The sequence below is a fragment of the Numenius arquata genome, chromosome 10, assembly GCF_964106895.1.
Source record: "Numenius arquata chromosome 10, bNumArq3.hap1.1, whole genome shotgun sequence".
NCBI lineage: Eukaryota > Metazoa > Chordata > Aves > Charadriiformes > Scolopacidae > Numenius > Numenius arquata.
This window is the reverse complement of record NC_133585.1, coordinates 55736016-55752680: the sequence shown is the minus strand read 5'-3', so window position 1 is coordinate 55752680 and position 16665 is coordinate 55736016. Positions and strand designations below refer to the sequence as shown.

General features: G+C 47.7%; 2 protein-coding genes across 3 annotated transcripts in view; one reads left to right on the top strand and one right to left on the bottom strand.

Moving 5' to 3' along the window:
• GALNT7 (polypeptide N-acetylgalactosaminyltransferase 7) overlaps window positions 1-3950 on the top strand; it is a 55802-nt gene extending 51852 nt beyond the window's left edge. The window contains exons 9-12 of the mRNA XM_074154781.1: window positions 465-683; window positions 1057-1155; window positions 2452-2580; window positions 3813-3950. Coding sequence (XP_074010882.1) covers window positions 465-683; window positions 1057-1155; window positions 2452-2580; window positions 3813-3950 — 585 coding nt within the window. The remainder of the gene's footprint in view (window positions 1-464; window positions 684-1056; window positions 1156-2451; window positions 2581-3812) is intronic.
• A 5477-nt stretch (window positions 3951-9427) lies between these two features.
• Window positions 9428-11638, bottom strand: HMGB2 (high mobility group box 2). 2 transcript variants are annotated; one of them, XM_074154605.1, is made up of 5 exons: window positions 11615-11638; window positions 11188-11358; window positions 10929-11074; window positions 10673-10847; window positions 9428-9966 (listed from the first exon to the last, which is right to left on the bottom strand). In XM_074154605.1, the coding sequence occupies exons 2-5, from the start codon at window positions 11335-11337 to the stop codon at window positions 9814-9816; spliced, it is 624 nt and encodes a 207-aa protein (XP_074010706.1). In that variant the 5' UTR covers window positions 11338-11358; window positions 11615-11638; the 3' UTR covers window positions 9428-9813. The 2 variants fall into 2 exon arrangements, with proteins under 2 accessions (XP_074010706.1, XP_074010707.1); XM_074154606.1 differs by lacking the exon at window positions 11615-11638 and adding an exon at window positions 11544-11597.
• Window positions 11639-16665: the final 5027 nt, after the last annotated feature.

Genomic DNA, 16665 nt, shown 5'->3' with positions numbered 1-16665 from the left:
GAAGGATTGTGAGTCATTTTCATAGACCCCTTTATTTGGGAAGGTAAAATCTCCTGGGTGTGTCATAGCTCACCCCTTTAATACTCAATTTTTTCACCCTTAGTGGACCAATGTCCGTGTTTTAATACATTCTCTGTAGTAAAAGGGTGACCACAATCTCTGAATTGCGGTGCTGGTTCGCAGGAGGTGATTGCAGCCTTTCATTGCACCCACAACTGAGGAGTCTTTATTTTCAAATAAAGATCCTCTAAACTTAAGAAAAAGTCTTAGTACTCTCCTCAAGCAGTTTGTTTTTCTGGCTTCAGCCCTAAAATGTCACTTGAAAATAACACACGTGAGTCTGGTGGTATCTGCGGAAGGTGACAAATGATCAGCGCCATATAATAATTTCACGCTGTCGCTTTTTGAGAAGAAACGCTTGAATTTCGGGCCTGAATGTGCAGCAATGTCCTTGTTCCTCCCAGAACTACGTGCGGGTTGTGGAGGTGTGGTGGGACGAGTACCGGGATTACTTCTACGCCAGCCGGCCGGAGACCAAGGCGCTGCCCTACGGAGATGTCTCCGAGCTGAAGAAGTTCCGAGAGGATCACAACTGCAAGAGCTTTAAGTGGTTTATGGAGGAAATAGCGTACGACATAACCTCCTATTATCCCTTGCCACCCAAAAACGTGGACTGGGGAGAGGTGGGTACAGCATGGAACTGGCATTTATTTTAGAAGATTTAAAAAAAAAAAAAAATGGGAACTTAAAAGGAAGAGGTTGTTACTTGACATCACTCTGAAAACAGGCTCTTTGCTGCTGTTCTAAGGTATATGGTACGAGCCAAAGAGTGATAGAGATATAACTTGAGGAAAAAAAATTATATATTTTCTAAGAGGTGTGATTTTTTTCAATTATCTCCATATTTCCTTGAAGGATTATTTAATCTCTAGCCCTGTCTTCAGTTATATCTAAAGCTCTTCTTTCCAGAATTGGAATGTAGGGGTGGGGTTTTTTTTTAAAAGAAATTAAAATAAAGGTTAAAAAAGTTAAAATGCAACCCCCCCCCTTTTGCAGATCCGAGGCTTCGAGACGGCGTACTGCATCGACAGCATGGGCCACACCAACGGCGGCTTCGTGGAGCTGGGGCCCTGCCACCGCATGGGGGGGAACCAGGTGAGGAGCCCGGGGGGGGTTAGGCTGGAGGAGAAGTGCTTGCCACAGGTGGCCACGGGCTGGGCTCCTGCTTGCCCCGTAGGAAAAGTCACTTGGGTGCCAGCCACAAGGACGGGAGTTGGGGTTTTCCATAAGGGCACCGATGTCATGAAAATACGGGGGTCTGAAAATAGCATTTCCAACACAAAGGGTACAAAATTGAGGGCAAATTGGTGCCTGAGGAAAGAAGGGCTGTTTTAAAGCAACTGTGTCACGGCGCTGGAACAACCGTGGCTCATAGCGCGGTTGCTGAGTCAGCATTAATCATTTGTCTGCACTAAATAATTCCATAATTAATGCTTCAGAAACAACCTCCCTTACTCACGTTGGCTCCGTTAATTCACAAAGCTGATTTGCTCTTAGAGAAGGATAAAACACCTTCCGGCAGCGACTCGTCTTCCGCCACAGGAGAGGAGGAATCCAGCACAATCTCTGCTTCGTTTACAAATTAATTGCCAGACCGTAATTGCCAGTAGGTGGTTGCAATCCACGCTGCCGTGGGGGGTTTGACCTGTGCCTGTGCAAACCTCCCCGCTCTTCTCCATTTCTATCTCCTTTTCTCAGCCGGGAAACTTTTCAGCATTTAAAGCCCTTATTTATGGTGGTGACGACCTGAACCGGGCGAGTCTTGTCAGGGCAGCCGTGAAACCGCGTGGAGAGAGAGGGTCAGCTCTTTGTAGCCCTTGGAAATGTCTCTTTTATTTTGATATTTAATGAAAAAAAAGTTCCCCGAACTGCTTTTCCTGTATCTGTTACCCGCCAAAACCCTCTAAGGATTATTTCATAAGAAGCCAGGGTGATCTTTTTGTATCTGGATGCATTAGTTTGAGCTCCTCCGTGGGAAAAACACCCAAAGTTTTACTGCCATCACGTGAACTGGGTGTCCAGGCCCAGAGCTTTAGAGAGGGAGAGAGAATTGTTGTCACATCACGCAAAGGCTTTAATCAAAGGCTTTCAGAAACCTCCCAGATCACCATCCCTTTATTTTGTGTAGTTTCGGTCCAGCCGGGTAAGTTTCTTACCCTTGGAAACCCCCCGGGGAAGTTCTCCGTGAAAGTGAGTGTCGCGCGTTACATCCTGTGAAACAAAGACCTTTCCCGAGAGACGGGTGTGACAACAGGGACAATATTTTGAATGACGTGGTTTTGGTGGTATTTTCAGCGTTTCTAAAATACTCGTTGTTTTGAGTCAACTGTTAAAAAGTTGCCTGTTTTGTTTTGTTTGTTTTTTTTTTTTTTTTTCTTTTCCCACTCTTAGCTCTTCCGAATTAACGAAGCCAATCAGCTCATGCAGTACGACCAGTGCTTAACGAAGGGGCCGGACGGGTCCAAGGTTCTGATAACCCACTGTAACCAGAACGAGCACAGGGACTGGCAGTACTTCAAGGTAAGCGGCAGCGAGAGGGCGGGAAAGAAAAAAGCAATCGTAACTTGCATCCTGGGGTTTTATTGCACCTTTCTTTTTTTTTTTTTAAACTATTTTATGTGTCTCCGCAAATGAAGCTCTAGGACAGGGTCAGGCAGCAGATCTTTTAAATTCTGCACTTTTTAATTCTGCACACTCTGCACACTCTGCCTTTTTGTGCTGTCTCTGCCTCCTTCGGTGTTTTTTTCCCCCGTTCGTTAGCCCTTTGCTAATTAGGGGCGGTGTTGTGAGCGCTGGGTGTGGCGCTGGGATTGCAAAGCCCCCGAGTTCCCGCTGCAGGGGAGGAATGCTGGCTGCGGGGGGCGGCCCCCTCCCTCCCTCCCTGCATCCGCGGCTCCTCTCTGCGGGCTTTGAGAGCGTGATTCTAAAAAACATCTAAGGTTGTGTTTCTGTTTGGCTCTTAAAAAATAATGAGACGGAGTAGTCCCAGGGTGACGTTATCCTTGGCTGTGGCCGCTCAGCGCTTGGCTCCGTGTCCGAGAGCCTCTGCCGGGGCGATTTTCCTTCCATGGGCATTTTCCTTCAGTCCATCTAGTGTTTTGCGTAGTTATGAGTCCCCTTAACGCCATTTCCCCCCAGCTTTCCTCTGCATTTAGGCAGCCAAATTCCTTACGCCTGAAATTTAAAAATCAATAATGTTTGTGTGCCACGTGGGTGAGCGGGATGCTGGTGCTGCTCGAGCAGGAGCAGAGTCTTGGTGGCCACCAGCAGAGCCCCAGGGCTTCAGTGGCCATCAGTAGAGCCTTGGTGGCCACCAGCAGAGCATCGGGGCTTGGGTGGCCACCAGCAGAGCCTTGGTGGCAACTAGTATGAATGTGTTTAAGAGTCGCTTAGATGTGGTGTTGGGGGATATGGTGTAGGGAAAAACTTTGTAGAGTAGGGAAGATGGTTGGACTCGATGATCCCGAGGGTCTCGTCCAACCTGAATGATTCTATGAGTCTATGATTCTAGTAGAGCCTCGGTGGCCACCAGCAGAGCCCCAGGGGTTTTGGTGGTCACCAGCAGAATGGATAATACGAAGGCTGGGAAAGTCCAGGTTTAACAAATAATAAAATGAGTAAAAACTGATCCATTCTGGGCCTCTAAAACCTGTTGGTTTTTTTTAAATAGCTGTATTAAAGTTGTGAACAAAAATGTTAAAAACCCCCAACCACCACACCCAAGGCACGTTCCCCATGGTTTTCTTTTCCAGAACCTGCACCGATTCACCCACATTCCATCCGGGAAGTGCTTGGACCGCTCTGAGGTGCTCCATCAAGTCTTCATTTCCGAGTGCGACTCCGGGAAAGCCTCGCAGAAGTGGGAAATGAACAACATCCTGAGCGTGTAGCTCTGGGGAGGCGGGGGGGATGGGACATACCTTCCCACTGACCCCCCCAAACTGGGACCGGACTGGAAACCGCCTGGAAAACTGCTGCAATCATGAACTCCGTACGGCCGCCGGCTGGGATGAAGGACGTAGAGGAACTGTGATGATTATTATGACAATAACATTATCATCCGCAGTTAATGTTTACAAAACTGCTTTACCTTAAACTCTGTAGATGTTTACATCTCTCTTTTTTTTTTTTTTTTTGGGTTTTTGGTTTGGTTTTCAGTTGGTAAATTACCGTGCTGTTAGCCGTGCCTCCCAGGAACACGGCTAAAAGCCTCCTCTTCTTTGGGATTACACTCAGGGCTCTGAAGGCAGTTTGTTTGTTTTATTTTTTACACACACTTGAAAAGGTTGGAGTAAACCAGGTTTTTCACAGAAACTGGGGGATTTTCAACCTGTTGTATATTTTTTATTTTTTTTTTTATTTTTTTTTTTAATTTAATTTGACATCTTACTAAGCACTGCCACAGGTTTTACCAGCCAGGGTGGCCTTCTCTCACCGTCATGCTGCTTTTTTGGAAGGTGAATTTTGACATATTTAGTGCCTCTTTTTTCATTTCTCTCTTTTTCCCCGAGGAAAAGCATTTGTTGGGAATTGACGGGATAGGCTTTTCTGAGCTGTCACCGGGGGTAAGGACCGGCCGTGCCACACACCCCCCAAATAATTATTGTGTTGCCACAGAGGGATTTCGGTGGCCAGTTTGGCTACCGGGCTCGGGCGGCCGCTGGGCGCGTGGGGTGAGGAAGAGCTGGTACGATTTGATGGAAATAATCTCCCTCCCCATCCCGGCTGGGAATTTATAAAGCACTAACTCGCTTGGTTAAACCATGCCTTACACCGGAATAATTTAAAAGAAAAGGAAGGAAGAAAATAAAACTGCACAATTATGTAAAACTTAGAAAGAAGCCAATGCTTGGTTTATAGAGTTATTTTAAATTGAAATCACTTGGAGGAGGAACTAAAGCTTTTAATTAGGAGTAAAAACCGTCCCGCTCCTGACCACACCTGGCTAACTCTTTGCAGCTCCTTGGGCTGCCGGGTTCCGATTTGGAAAGAGGAATGGAAACCCTGAAACCGCCTTTATTCATACCGATTTTTCTTCTTATTTTTGCCACCGAAAATTTTTCCCGAGGGATGGTGAAAACAGGACGGAACAGCGTGGTGTGATAGTGTCGGGAATAGGGAAAACGTGTGAGAAAACTCCGCTCGGAGCACAAATCTTGGCCCCGAATGAGGAGGGAGGGGGAATGACTTACCCCTGCTCCCTTGGTTCCACATTTTGTGTCTATTAAATACGAGGAAATACTTCCCCGAAATCAGGAGCAGTGACGCCCGCAGCTCCCACGGGTGTTAATGAGGGGTCTCCCTCCTCTTTGGTGACAGTTTTGGTCTTTTTAGGGCTGCCTGCACTGCTCCGTTAGTTCTGAATTCCTTTAAACTTACCTATCCTCGCAGAGCTATGGAAACCAGAAAACAAAGGAGGGAGAAACTGGGGAAAAAGTAAAAGCAAACAAACAAAAAAAAAAAGGACAATAAGGGTGTGTTGCCAGAACTTGTTCCTTCGTGTGTACGAAAACTGACTCCTTGTCGTGCGTCGGGGGTGGATTAATTTAACCGTACGACTATGCATGAGAGAGAGAATGGGTAAAAATGGGTATTCAGTGCAATTCCTGGGAAAGCTGATGCTGCGCATGCGACTGAATCTGTGCGTGCCACTGGCACCTCCCAGAACCCGAGCCCGGGGGGAGCTGTTGCTGGAATGACTCTTTCCTACTGTAGCCGGCTTGGAAAAAAAAAAAAAAAAAACACAAAAACAACCAATAATTCCCATATTCTTGCTTTGTAAGTGGATGATAATCTCACTATGCATTTCTACATATTTTATAAATTTGATTTATGCAGATTTTGATACACTGTACGTTTCTGTAGAAATTGTATAAATCTTTAAAAAAATTTATTAGGGACAAATCTGGGGAACCTATGTACATCTTACTTATTGGGTTGCTTGTTTTTTAGGTGAAGTAAATAAAATATTTGAATTTTTGGGTTTACTATACTTTTTACTGAGTAAAAACGGATGGTTGTCTCCGCAGAAACCCTCTGTCTCTGAATCCAGATGACTTTGATATTACAAACTGACAAATATTAAAAGTTTTGCTTTTTATTTAGGTACCTGTTGTCCTCTCTGTGGGCAGCACGGCAGCGGCCGGTCCCTGGAGGGGAGCGGGGACCGGTGGGACGGAGGGGACTTCTCTCCTCGTGACCAGCCACCCCAGCGCCGGGAAGACCATCAGAGACGCTGTCCCCGTTGGTGGCATCCAAGGAGGAATTCACTTTTTCCCTAATTCCACCCAATCTCCGCGACCACTCTCTGCCTCTTCCGCACCGTCCGCCTCCAAACTGCAGCTGGGATCCACTCGCTGCTCTCAAACTGGACCAAGCAGCCCGAGATCTCCTAAACTACCCCCAAGATGTCAACGTTTGATGCTTCTCTCTGATCTGGGAGACTTTTCGGAAGAAAAAACCCACAAAAGGCACTGCGCTGGATTTTGCTGTGCATCAAGCGCGACTTTTTTCCCTTTAGGTTAAAAAAGATTCAAATTAAATAATTCTCCATTACCATGTAACGTGGGGCCTGATAAAGGAAGAAATAAGTTCTGTGCACAATCCTTCGGTTTTTTACCTCATTGCGCTGCTCTGGCCAGCAGCTGGATGGAGGCTCTCCAGCAGGGCAGCGGTGGAGCTTCTCCTCGGACGGATCTTGGTGGCCTGATGGAAAAGGCCCCTTCCTTCAGGTCCACGAAGGCGACGAGAACCACAGCCTGTGGGGAGGAGTCGGAGCTGGTCACACACCAAGAGGAAAAAGGTATGTTTGCATTTTTCCTTTCTTTTTCTCGCTAATAGACTTCCCTGAAAAGAAAGGCGGTGGCTTTAGGGACAAGAGCCAACCCCACTTCTGACTGCTTGGCCACGTGAGTGGTGTCTCCTGCAGGAGAACGGAGCAGAGGGGTAGGAGAAGCAGCAGAGCAGTAACCTGTATTTAAAAAAAACAAAAACCCAAAAAACCCAAACTCATGCCCGAGATGAGGTCATGGCAACAGCAGCCCTGGGGCTGAGCATCCCAGGGCGGAAGGGGAAGGGGATGATGCCTGTCAGTGATGAGGGCTTGTTAATTCCCGAAGGAGTAATTAGTGCCAGGTCAGTGCCAGGTCCTCAGAGGGCCTTTTAGAAGGATGTGGTGTCGTCCACGCACACATCATCCCTTGGGCTCTGCGGGGGAACTGATTCACGGCTGCCCCAGCAGATGTTTGGGGCAGGAAACAGCCCTACAGCTCAGAGGTGGGGCACGGGACTTGCTGGCCAGGGTTTTCTGGTGGTTGACTCCATATTGGGTAGCCACCAGCAGGGCCTTGGGGGTTTCGGTGGCCACCAGCAAAGCCCCAAGGCTTTGGTGGCCATCACCAGAGCCTCAGGGCTTGGGTGGCCTCCAGCAGAGCCAGTCCTGGGACATCAGGAGACTCTCCAATGCTGAGGCTGGAGGGAAGATTTGACCTCAGGGTATCAGGATAGTTGGATCAATGTTGAGGTTCACTCACTAATTGGTGCTGACCTGTGACAATTACTTAATTGCACTAATGAAGAGTCAAGCAGGATCGGTGACCATCCCTGAGCCGTGAGTACTAGATTATGTACCAACGTTATATCCAAGGTGCCTGGGATATGCTGGGATGAAACACTTCAATAGATTACTAAGTAATTAAAATTATTAAGTAATCAAAGATAAAACTCCTGTTCCATTTTTTTCTGATGTTTTTCTCTACACCCGTTTGCAATTTCTTTTGTGTTATTTGAGTTCTAAAGCCTGACCGTATTCAGTTCCCCGGTCTAAAGCTGTTCTTCTGAGCAAGGTTTTCCTTTTGAAAACATCAAAACAAACAAACAAACCAACCAACAAAAAAAAGACAGAGAGAGACATTCTTCAGACCATAGGTTTCACTGGGGAAAAATCAGACCAAGTTTGCAAACAGGCTTCTGCTCAAGGAGGCTGATCTAAGAACAAGGAAACTTTATGTTCCGTTGGGAAGATGGTAACGGAACACTAAGTATTTGTTCTGTTCTTAGCTCTTTACCGAGTAACAGGGTAACAAACAGGGTAAAGTGATCAGACACTGGAACAGGCTGCCCAGGGAGGGGGTTGAGTCACCATCCCGGGATGTGTTTAAGAGCCGTTTAGATGTGGTGTTGGGGGAGATGGTGTAGGGAAGAACTTTGTAGTGTAGGGTAGATGGTTGGACTCAATGATCCCGAGGGTCTCTTCCAACCTGGACGATTCTATGATTCTACGATTCTATGAAATGGGGTTTTCTGGCTGATTTTCCCCCGCTGGTGAAACCGATGGCCAGTTCCTATTTCATTCCTCTGCTAAGAACCAGCTTTTTAGTCCTGCAAAGCCTTCAGTGATGGCTGACTTCTCTTAGGAGAAGCAGATCAGGCCAAACTCAGGTAGACCAGAGCTCTTTCACCTTCATGGGCAAGGATTTCGCCAAAGAATCACCAAACCATGGAATGGTTTGGGTGGGAAGGAACCTTAAAGCCCCCCCCCTCCCAGTGCCACCCCCTGCCCCGGGCAGGGACACCTCCCACCAGACCAGGTTGCTCCAAGCCCCATCCAGCCTGGCCTTGAACCCCTCCAGGGACGGGGCAGCCACAGCTTCTCGGGGCAACCTGTATCTGCAGGTCTGTGGAGCAGGCTCTATCTCAGCCACCTCTTGTCCTCCCAGTTCACCCCCAGCAAGAAGTTCCCGGTGAGTAATTCCATTAAGATCGTCCATATTGAACTCAGATGTGAAAAACTACCTCAGCTTTTCTTCTACGGCCTTATCCTTTCTGAACCTTCCTGCTGCACTTTGATGGCAGAATTGGGGCTGGAGCCAAATGAGCCAATTAACACTAAACAGAATTGAACCCCAAAGTCCTTATACCTCACCCAGGAATATATTAGAATTCTGAGCTTTATTCCCAATTACCTCAACATGCGCTTATTGTGATGTGGTATGTGAAATTCTGGAACCTGTGCAGCTTTCAATTTAGAAGCACTTGGACAGAATTTTAAAAAAATAAAAACACAAAAGCCCCCCCCCATTTCAAATAATCACTAAAACTAGTCAATTTGCTCTGATGCTACCGCTCCACTGCCAAAGAGGAAACCTGACCAGAAACAGCTGGAAACAGGTGAGACACACACACAATGGCTGGACACAAAGTCACTTCAGAAGCTGATGAGCAACAGGGAGACACCTTAAAAATAAAAATTTAAAAAAAAAAAAATTAAAATCCAGTCAAAACTCCAGGAGTTAACACCGCAGAGCCTCATCCTCCGGCACTCTGGGAGCACCCAGCCTCTTGGAAACAGCAACAATAAAACACTAGTCATGTACAACATTTTATTACAAAATTGTTTAAAAAAAAGTAATACAATGCGTTATACTACAAAATATAAGATCAGCTATTAAGCTACCTCCTTTGTTTTACTTCGCTATGGAGAAACACCTGGCTAACAGTCACTGAGTTTCAACAAAACCATTAAATACGCAGAAACATTCCACAACTCTTTTTTTTTTTCCTCTAAAGGGAGCTGCAGCAGCCCCTGGGCTCCCACTGACATCAAAAACAGGGGCGTCCCTACCGAGAACCACGTTCCCTATCCACAGTTCTGTACAGATTTGTATACTGAAGCTAACCACGAGCTGCACTCGAGTTCACATTCTTAGCAAAGTATTGGATTTCGAGCATAAATCTTTACAGCAGGACATTCGTTCATTCCTCATCCTCCTCTTCTTCCTCCTCTTCATCATCTTCCTCCTCCTCCTCCTCTTCTTCTGGTTCTGCTTTCTTCTTAGATCCCGCAGGCCTACCTGGGCCCTTTTTTCCTGCATCGCTCTTGCTCTTGGCACGATACGCTGCGATATCCTGCAAGAAAAACGCTGTTTAGTCATGGGGAACATAAGTCTAGAGACAAATCTGTACTGATTTAATAACTTAATACTACTACACTGTGTAAATCAACTGCAGCGTGCACAGAAAAGCGAGGCTTCAGCCTTGGAAGCTCCATGCTTAAACATTTTGGCAAAAGAACGCATGATCCAGTTTTAGGAATTTTAGGACTGCAGCGTTCTGGAGTATGACCATTTATTTTTCAAGCAGATGCCCCGCTTTCTGGAAGGAAAGTGTCTCATTGGCAGTATCTCTAGACATGGATCCGAAGGGGTCCACCAAGAAAGCTGGAGAGAGACTTTTTACAAGGGCATCTTGTGGTAAGACAAGGGGTAATGGTTTGACACTGAAAGAGGGGAGACTGAGCTGAGATCTGGGGAAGAGACTCTTTGCTGTGAGGGCGGTGAGAGCCTGGCCCAGGTTGCCCAGAGAAGCTGTGGCTGCCCCATCCCTGGAGGGGTTCAAGGCCAGGTTGGAGGGGGCTTGGAGCAACCTGGTCTGGTGGGAAGTGTCCCTGCCCAGGGCAGGGGGTGGCACTGGGGGGGCTTTAAGTTCCCTTCCCACCCAAACCCTTCTATGACTTAGAATTATGAACCATATGATGGTTTAGGTGCAAAACAGAAGTCACACATTTACAGTGACCTCTGCACCTTTAACCCTTCTTTCATCACTTCCACTCTACCTTCTCGTATTTTTCCTTTAGTTTTGCAGCCTTCTGTTCATACGGCTGTTTATCTTTGGCCGACTGTTCAGACCACATCTCTCCTAATTTCTTCGCTGTATCTCCAATAGACAAGCCAGGATGTTCGTTTTTTATTTTCGGACGGTGTTCAGAGCAGAAAAGGAAGAACGCGGATCTAAAAGTGACAGACAGTGATTCAAATTAAGTGTCAGACTTTAGAATTGATACCTTTTTGTTTGGTCACAGAAACACTCACGGCGGTCTTTTAGGAGCGTTGGGGTCCTTTTTCTTTCCCTTCTTCTCGCCTTTGGGAGGAACGTAGTTTTTCATCTCCCTGTCGTAACGAGCCTTGTCTCCTTTGGCCATTTCTTCAAACTTTCCTTTCTCCTTGCTGGACATTGTCTGCGGGAGGCAGGGAGGGGGAGAGGAGAAGAGCCTGGATCAGCTCAAGCCCTGCCGACCCGCTGTGGGCTACCGGGGGCCCGGACAGCCGGGCTCGCCCCGGCCTCGCTCACCTTCCACCGCTCCGAGCACTTCCGCGAGAACTCGGCGAAGTTGACGGAGGAGTCCGGGTGCTTCTTCTTGTGCTCCTCCCGGCAGGTCTGCACGAAGTAGGCGTAGGAGGACATCTTGCCCCGCGGCTTGTTGGGGTCGCCTTTACCCATGGCGAGCTCGGCGGCGGCTCCCTGAGGCGGGCCGAGGGGTGGAGGAGGAGAGTGAGGGCGGGCCGCGCCTCAGGGCCGGGGCCGCCTTCCCGCCCGACCCTCCGCCTCAGCGCTCCCCGGCCAGGCCTCTCCCACCCCTCAGCCGCGCACCCCCTCACAGACCGGCACCCCCCGCTCCTTCCCGCCCTCCCGCGGCCCGGCCTTGCCTGGCGGCGGCGCAATCCTACTCCCTCCGCTGCTGCGGCTGCCGGCGAATGGAGCCCGCCGGCGCACTTACCGCCTCTTGTTCGCCACAGCCGCTCGGCCCGCCGGCCCCGCCCACCGCCGCACCCCATTGGCTGCCGCCCCCGTTCAAACAGGCCACCGCCCCGCCTCCCGCGCACGGCGCCGCCGGGGATTGGCTGGCTGCGGCTCACACGTCACTCTCCCCCCGCCTCTCTTTCCCCCACCCTTCCCAGCCGCTCTCCTCACCGCAACCGGTTCCAACGAGTACGGGGGGAGGGGGGCGGGACTAAAGAGCGCCCGGGCGGCGATTGGCGGAGAGGGACGGTTTTAAAAAACCGCGGGGCCCCCCGCCATTGGCCGCCGGGGGAGGGCGCGCGTTTTGATTGGGCGGGGCGGTACGCTGTAGCGTGGTTTAAAAATACAAAGGGAGGCAGGAGGGCGCTCGGGCGGGCGAAATCAGAGGAGTCGGGGACGGCGGCGGCGTTCGGCTCCGCTAGCCGCCGCCGCCGCCCCCGCCCCCCAGGGCTTCACCGAGGGACGTCCGGCATCGGTTTGAGGGGAAAAAAACGACGTTTCCCCATAGTAATTTAATCAGCTTAGTTTTGATTTGGCGCTCCGGAGGTTCCCCCGTTGCAGAATCACCTCAGAACACAGCGTAAGAAGCCAGGCCTTCGAGGTCTTTATTTTCTTTCCTTCTGATGTGCAGTTTACTAATATAGCAGTAAATACCTCCTCCGTCCCCATTTAATTTTAAGCTTTATGCGTTTGCCCCAACTGCAGCCTGAAAAGACATCAAGTAAACTGGAAAAAGTCAGTCAAAATCTCTGAAGATTATCAAAATCTTCCTCTGGAGGAGGTGCCAGGGTAACGGTGAGGTTAATTGATGGAGCGAGGCAGAGAGGTGCATTCCCTTTGCAGAGACCTTACTGTGGCCTTTCAGGGCCAGTAAGAAAGATGGGGACAGACTTTTTAGCAGGGCCTGTTGCGACAGGACGAGGGGGAAGGGTCTGACACTGAAAGAGGGGAGATTGAGCTGAGATCTGGGGAAGAACTTCTTTGCTGTGAGGGTGGTGAGAGCCTGGCCCAGGTTGCCCAGAGAAGCTGTGGCTGCCCCATCCCTGGAGGGGTTCAAGGCCAGGTTGGAGGGGGCTTGGAGCAACCTGCTCTGGTGGGAGGTGTCCCTGCCCAGGGCAGGGGGTGGCACTGGGGGGGCTTTAAGTCCCCTTCCCACCCAAACCAGTGTTTCTATGTCAAAGCCTCTCAGAAGGCATTTTTATATCAGCTAACTCGTGTGGCTATTCCTTTCAACAGTGTTTAACCTCCAAACAAAGCTTACACTTAATCTTCTAAAGCAAACATTTACACTGGGGATATTCCATGTTCCGGTTTTGGCTCTCTATTGCTGTAAACCATCCCCCTACTCAGCAGCAAATTCGTGTTCTCAGTTCTGTGGTACCGAATTGTGTGAAGGCCCAGGGGTGGTTCAGCCCTGAGAAAAGGGGGCTGAGGGGAGACATTCTCGCTCTCTACAGCTCCCTGAAAGGAGGGTGCAGCCAGGGGGGGAAGTTGGTCTCTTCTCCAAAGGAATAGGCGATGGGACAAGAATAAACAGCCTCAAGTTGTGCCAGGGGAGGTTTAGGATGGATATTAGGAAAAATTTCTTCATGGAAAGGGCTGTCAAGCCTTGGAAGAGGCTGCCCAGGGCAGTGGTTCAGTCCCCATCCCTGGAGGTGTTTAAAAGCCGGAAGACGTGGTGCTGAGGGACGTGGGTTAGTGGTGGCTTTTGTCAGTGCTGGGTTAACGGTTGGACTCGATGATCTTAAAGGTCTTTTCCAACCTAAATGATTCTATGATGCTATGTTTTAATTCGTTATGTAGCTTTAAAAATGCCTGTTTCTTGGAAAGTGCTGTTTTGTTTGGTGAATTGACCTGCCAGGTGGGTCCCTCCTTCGCTTTGTGGTAAACCACCCGTACGTGACAGTTTCTTGCGGGGTGTTTTCTAGTTAATAAAACACTTTTGTAACCGATGGTAGAATCTCACAATGCTAGTGTATACTGGAGGGATCATAGCACAGCCATTGGTATCTCTAGTGTTGGACCCTTCCTTGTCCACCAGACTTCACCTATAGCTCTCCATATCACACCATTCCAACACATCCATAGGCACCTTCTGCCTTGTTTACAGCCATATAAAAATGTAAGTTAACTCCATCAAATCCAGTTTCACCTCTGAATCCTGGCTGGTGCAGTTGAAAGGGCATCGAAGTGGCCCACAAGTCTTCAGGAAAAGGAGTTTTCTCAATGTCAGTGCTTCTGAAATGTCTGGGAGTTTGTCACAGAAAAGCTGTCAGGATGGCTACAGCCACCAAAAATGTTTTTAACAATTGAAAGGAGAGAAGAATTTTGCACATTTTACCTTTCCAAATCCGTTCTCTGTGAGTTCTTGAGCAACAACAACAACAAAAGCTTTATATAAATTTAGTATTAACATATTTTTACTCTTCCTTTAAACATTAATATAGCCAGTTCATGGAAAAAAAAAAAACTTTGGAACAGTCCTTGGAAATTATGGGATATGACTGCAGTGGAACTTCCCCTGTTGCATCTGTTTTCATCTCTGCTGTAAGAATGTGAAGAAAATGCTTGTGGAAGAGCAGGTAGGGTGAGAAAGTGTAATTACTGCTATGGGAAAAAATGAGAGCTGCCTTTTGAATGATTTAATCAAATGTTTTAAGACAGACAAGTAATTTGCTCTTTGTTCCTTTAAAGAGATTATTTTCCTACATTCTGTTCTCTGAAAAAGAAAGCTTTTGTACAATGAAATGCGTGCAGAGAGGGTTATGTCGTGCAATGCAGGACAGCGTAAGGGACCGAACAGTTGTGGTCTGTAACATCTGTCTGCCCTCCAACAAGGAAGGCAGTATGGAAAATTTTCCACGCTTGAACGCGATGCTGGCAGCTTTTCCAGCAAGTTGAGAGACTTGCCCTCACGCCTGGAAAAGCCCTTCTTCTCCCTGTGCCTGGTGCCACAATGAGCTACCTCCCTTTTCTCATTAGGCCACGCTGCTGTTCCTTTGCAGACGAAACCACAAGTTCTGTCTCCAGAGATTCCCTCGCTGTGGCTCTCCTAAAAGCCGTGATCGGTGTGGCACTGACCCCGGTGGGTCTGCCGGGCTCGTTTATGAATCACATGTGGATGACAGTTGTGGGGAAGAAGCACAAACTCCAGGACGCGAAGCTCTAGTTCTGCTCGGATAATTCAGCTTGTGAAATGACTGTTAAGTTTTATAGCTCCCTGGCTCCCAGCCCTTTTGAGCTTCTAATCTGCTCCACAATGATAATATTGGGTGCTATTGTCGACTTCACTGAATCTTCAGTAAACTGCGCTGCACGCGAGGAGAAATAAGCAATGTCGTGACTGGAAACGCTGGAGAGAGGGGAAGGACCAGGTGGGTGAGACCAGGTCACAGAGCTGAGAAATGCATTTGAAGAAAACTTTGAGCAAAAGTGTGTGATGGGAGTGATAACTACTTTACATCGTACTGTATCTCTGCGGGCCACTCCTACAGCTTTTCTGGGTGCCGGCGTCAGCGTGGACAAAGCCAGGGAAGAAAGTAACAAAAGCCCTTTTATTGGAATTAACGTTTCCCTCAGCGGATCCGTTGCAACAGATACCGTTCAGCTGAGGAAATTGCAAACCGTGGTTGCATGACCTTAACTCTGACCAAACTTTAATTCGGGTTAATTCAGTCTGTTAACTCAGTTTTAATTCAGTCAGTCAGACGAAGAAGCTCTGCTGCCTTTCCCTGGAGGCTCTGCTGTTACACACATTCCTGTACAGAATATCTGGCCTTAATGTAGCCCTAACGGCAATAAAATTCAGCTTTGGAAGGTGATGGCTCTTGATTGATTACAGCTGAGAGGGTCTCTCTCACGGACTGGGAAGTGGGTGTTTTACCGGATGAATAATGAAAGTGAGTTACAGCTGCGCTCGGTTTTAACATCACCCGACTTCACTAATAGGAATGCAAGATGTTGAAAGGAAAAGCAAATTTAGCTTTAATCAGCAGTTTTTTGTTATAGAAAAAAACTCAAATTAACGAAATAAAAGAATTTTAATAGGTCACTGCTTTAAAAAGCCCCTTTTAACGTGAGTTATGAAGTCTGCAGACTGCAACTATGTTTTTTGGCCTATTTCATGTAAGCTAGAATACTTCTAGGATGAAAAGCAAAAAACAGAACTACCTAGGCTACAGCTTATGTAAATTTTACTATCGTGTTCCAGTTACAAGCACTTACTTTCTTTGTACTTTGATAAAAAACACATAGAAGTGCAGCTGCCCAAAAGTTCGCAAAGCTGATTTTTCTGTCCATATCTTAAAGAATTGCATTTAAGGCAATGTATTACAACTTTTCCCATTTTTTCCCTGTTGTTCTCTAACATGCAAATGATATGCATGTTATAAAAATGAAATATATGTACTCTTTAAACATTACAGGCTTATTCCATGGGCTACCGTAGAGCCTGCGTAACCAGTTAAGCAGCTGGCAGGCGAGGGGCAGCCGCCTTACAGCAGGCTGGGTTAGGCTGAAAGCTCAGGAACTCGTTCTGACTTTGTGCCCCGAACCAAATAGCTAAAAGGAATACCCCAAATCTCTTCCAGTACTAACGCAGGTAACGTTAGGAACACTGGCGGTTCCTGGGCAACTTTCTCAGTCTTAATTTGGCAAGAACTTTTCTTGCATTGGGTTTACAAGCTTTTGTTTATTTTTTTCTTAATATTTTTACTTTTCTATTCCTAGATCTTGCTTTCACTTACTTTCTTACATACACACAAAGTAATGCTCATGTGACATTTTCCCCTTGAGATCTTAATAGACCTTGCTTGTATTTTGCTATGCTGTTAATCCCTTTTTACAGGTGTGAGAAGAAAGCAGTGATTTGCTTTTGTTCGTGTTAATTTGCCTCGGTGTATACATTTCAGGCCAAGTACCAACGTCTGCTGAGGCTGGGAGAGTTTGGGGGGCAGGGACAGAAGAAGATAAACTTTTTTTTACCCATTTAAACCCGTTTTGTGGTGTAAATTACAGCCGTCCACATTT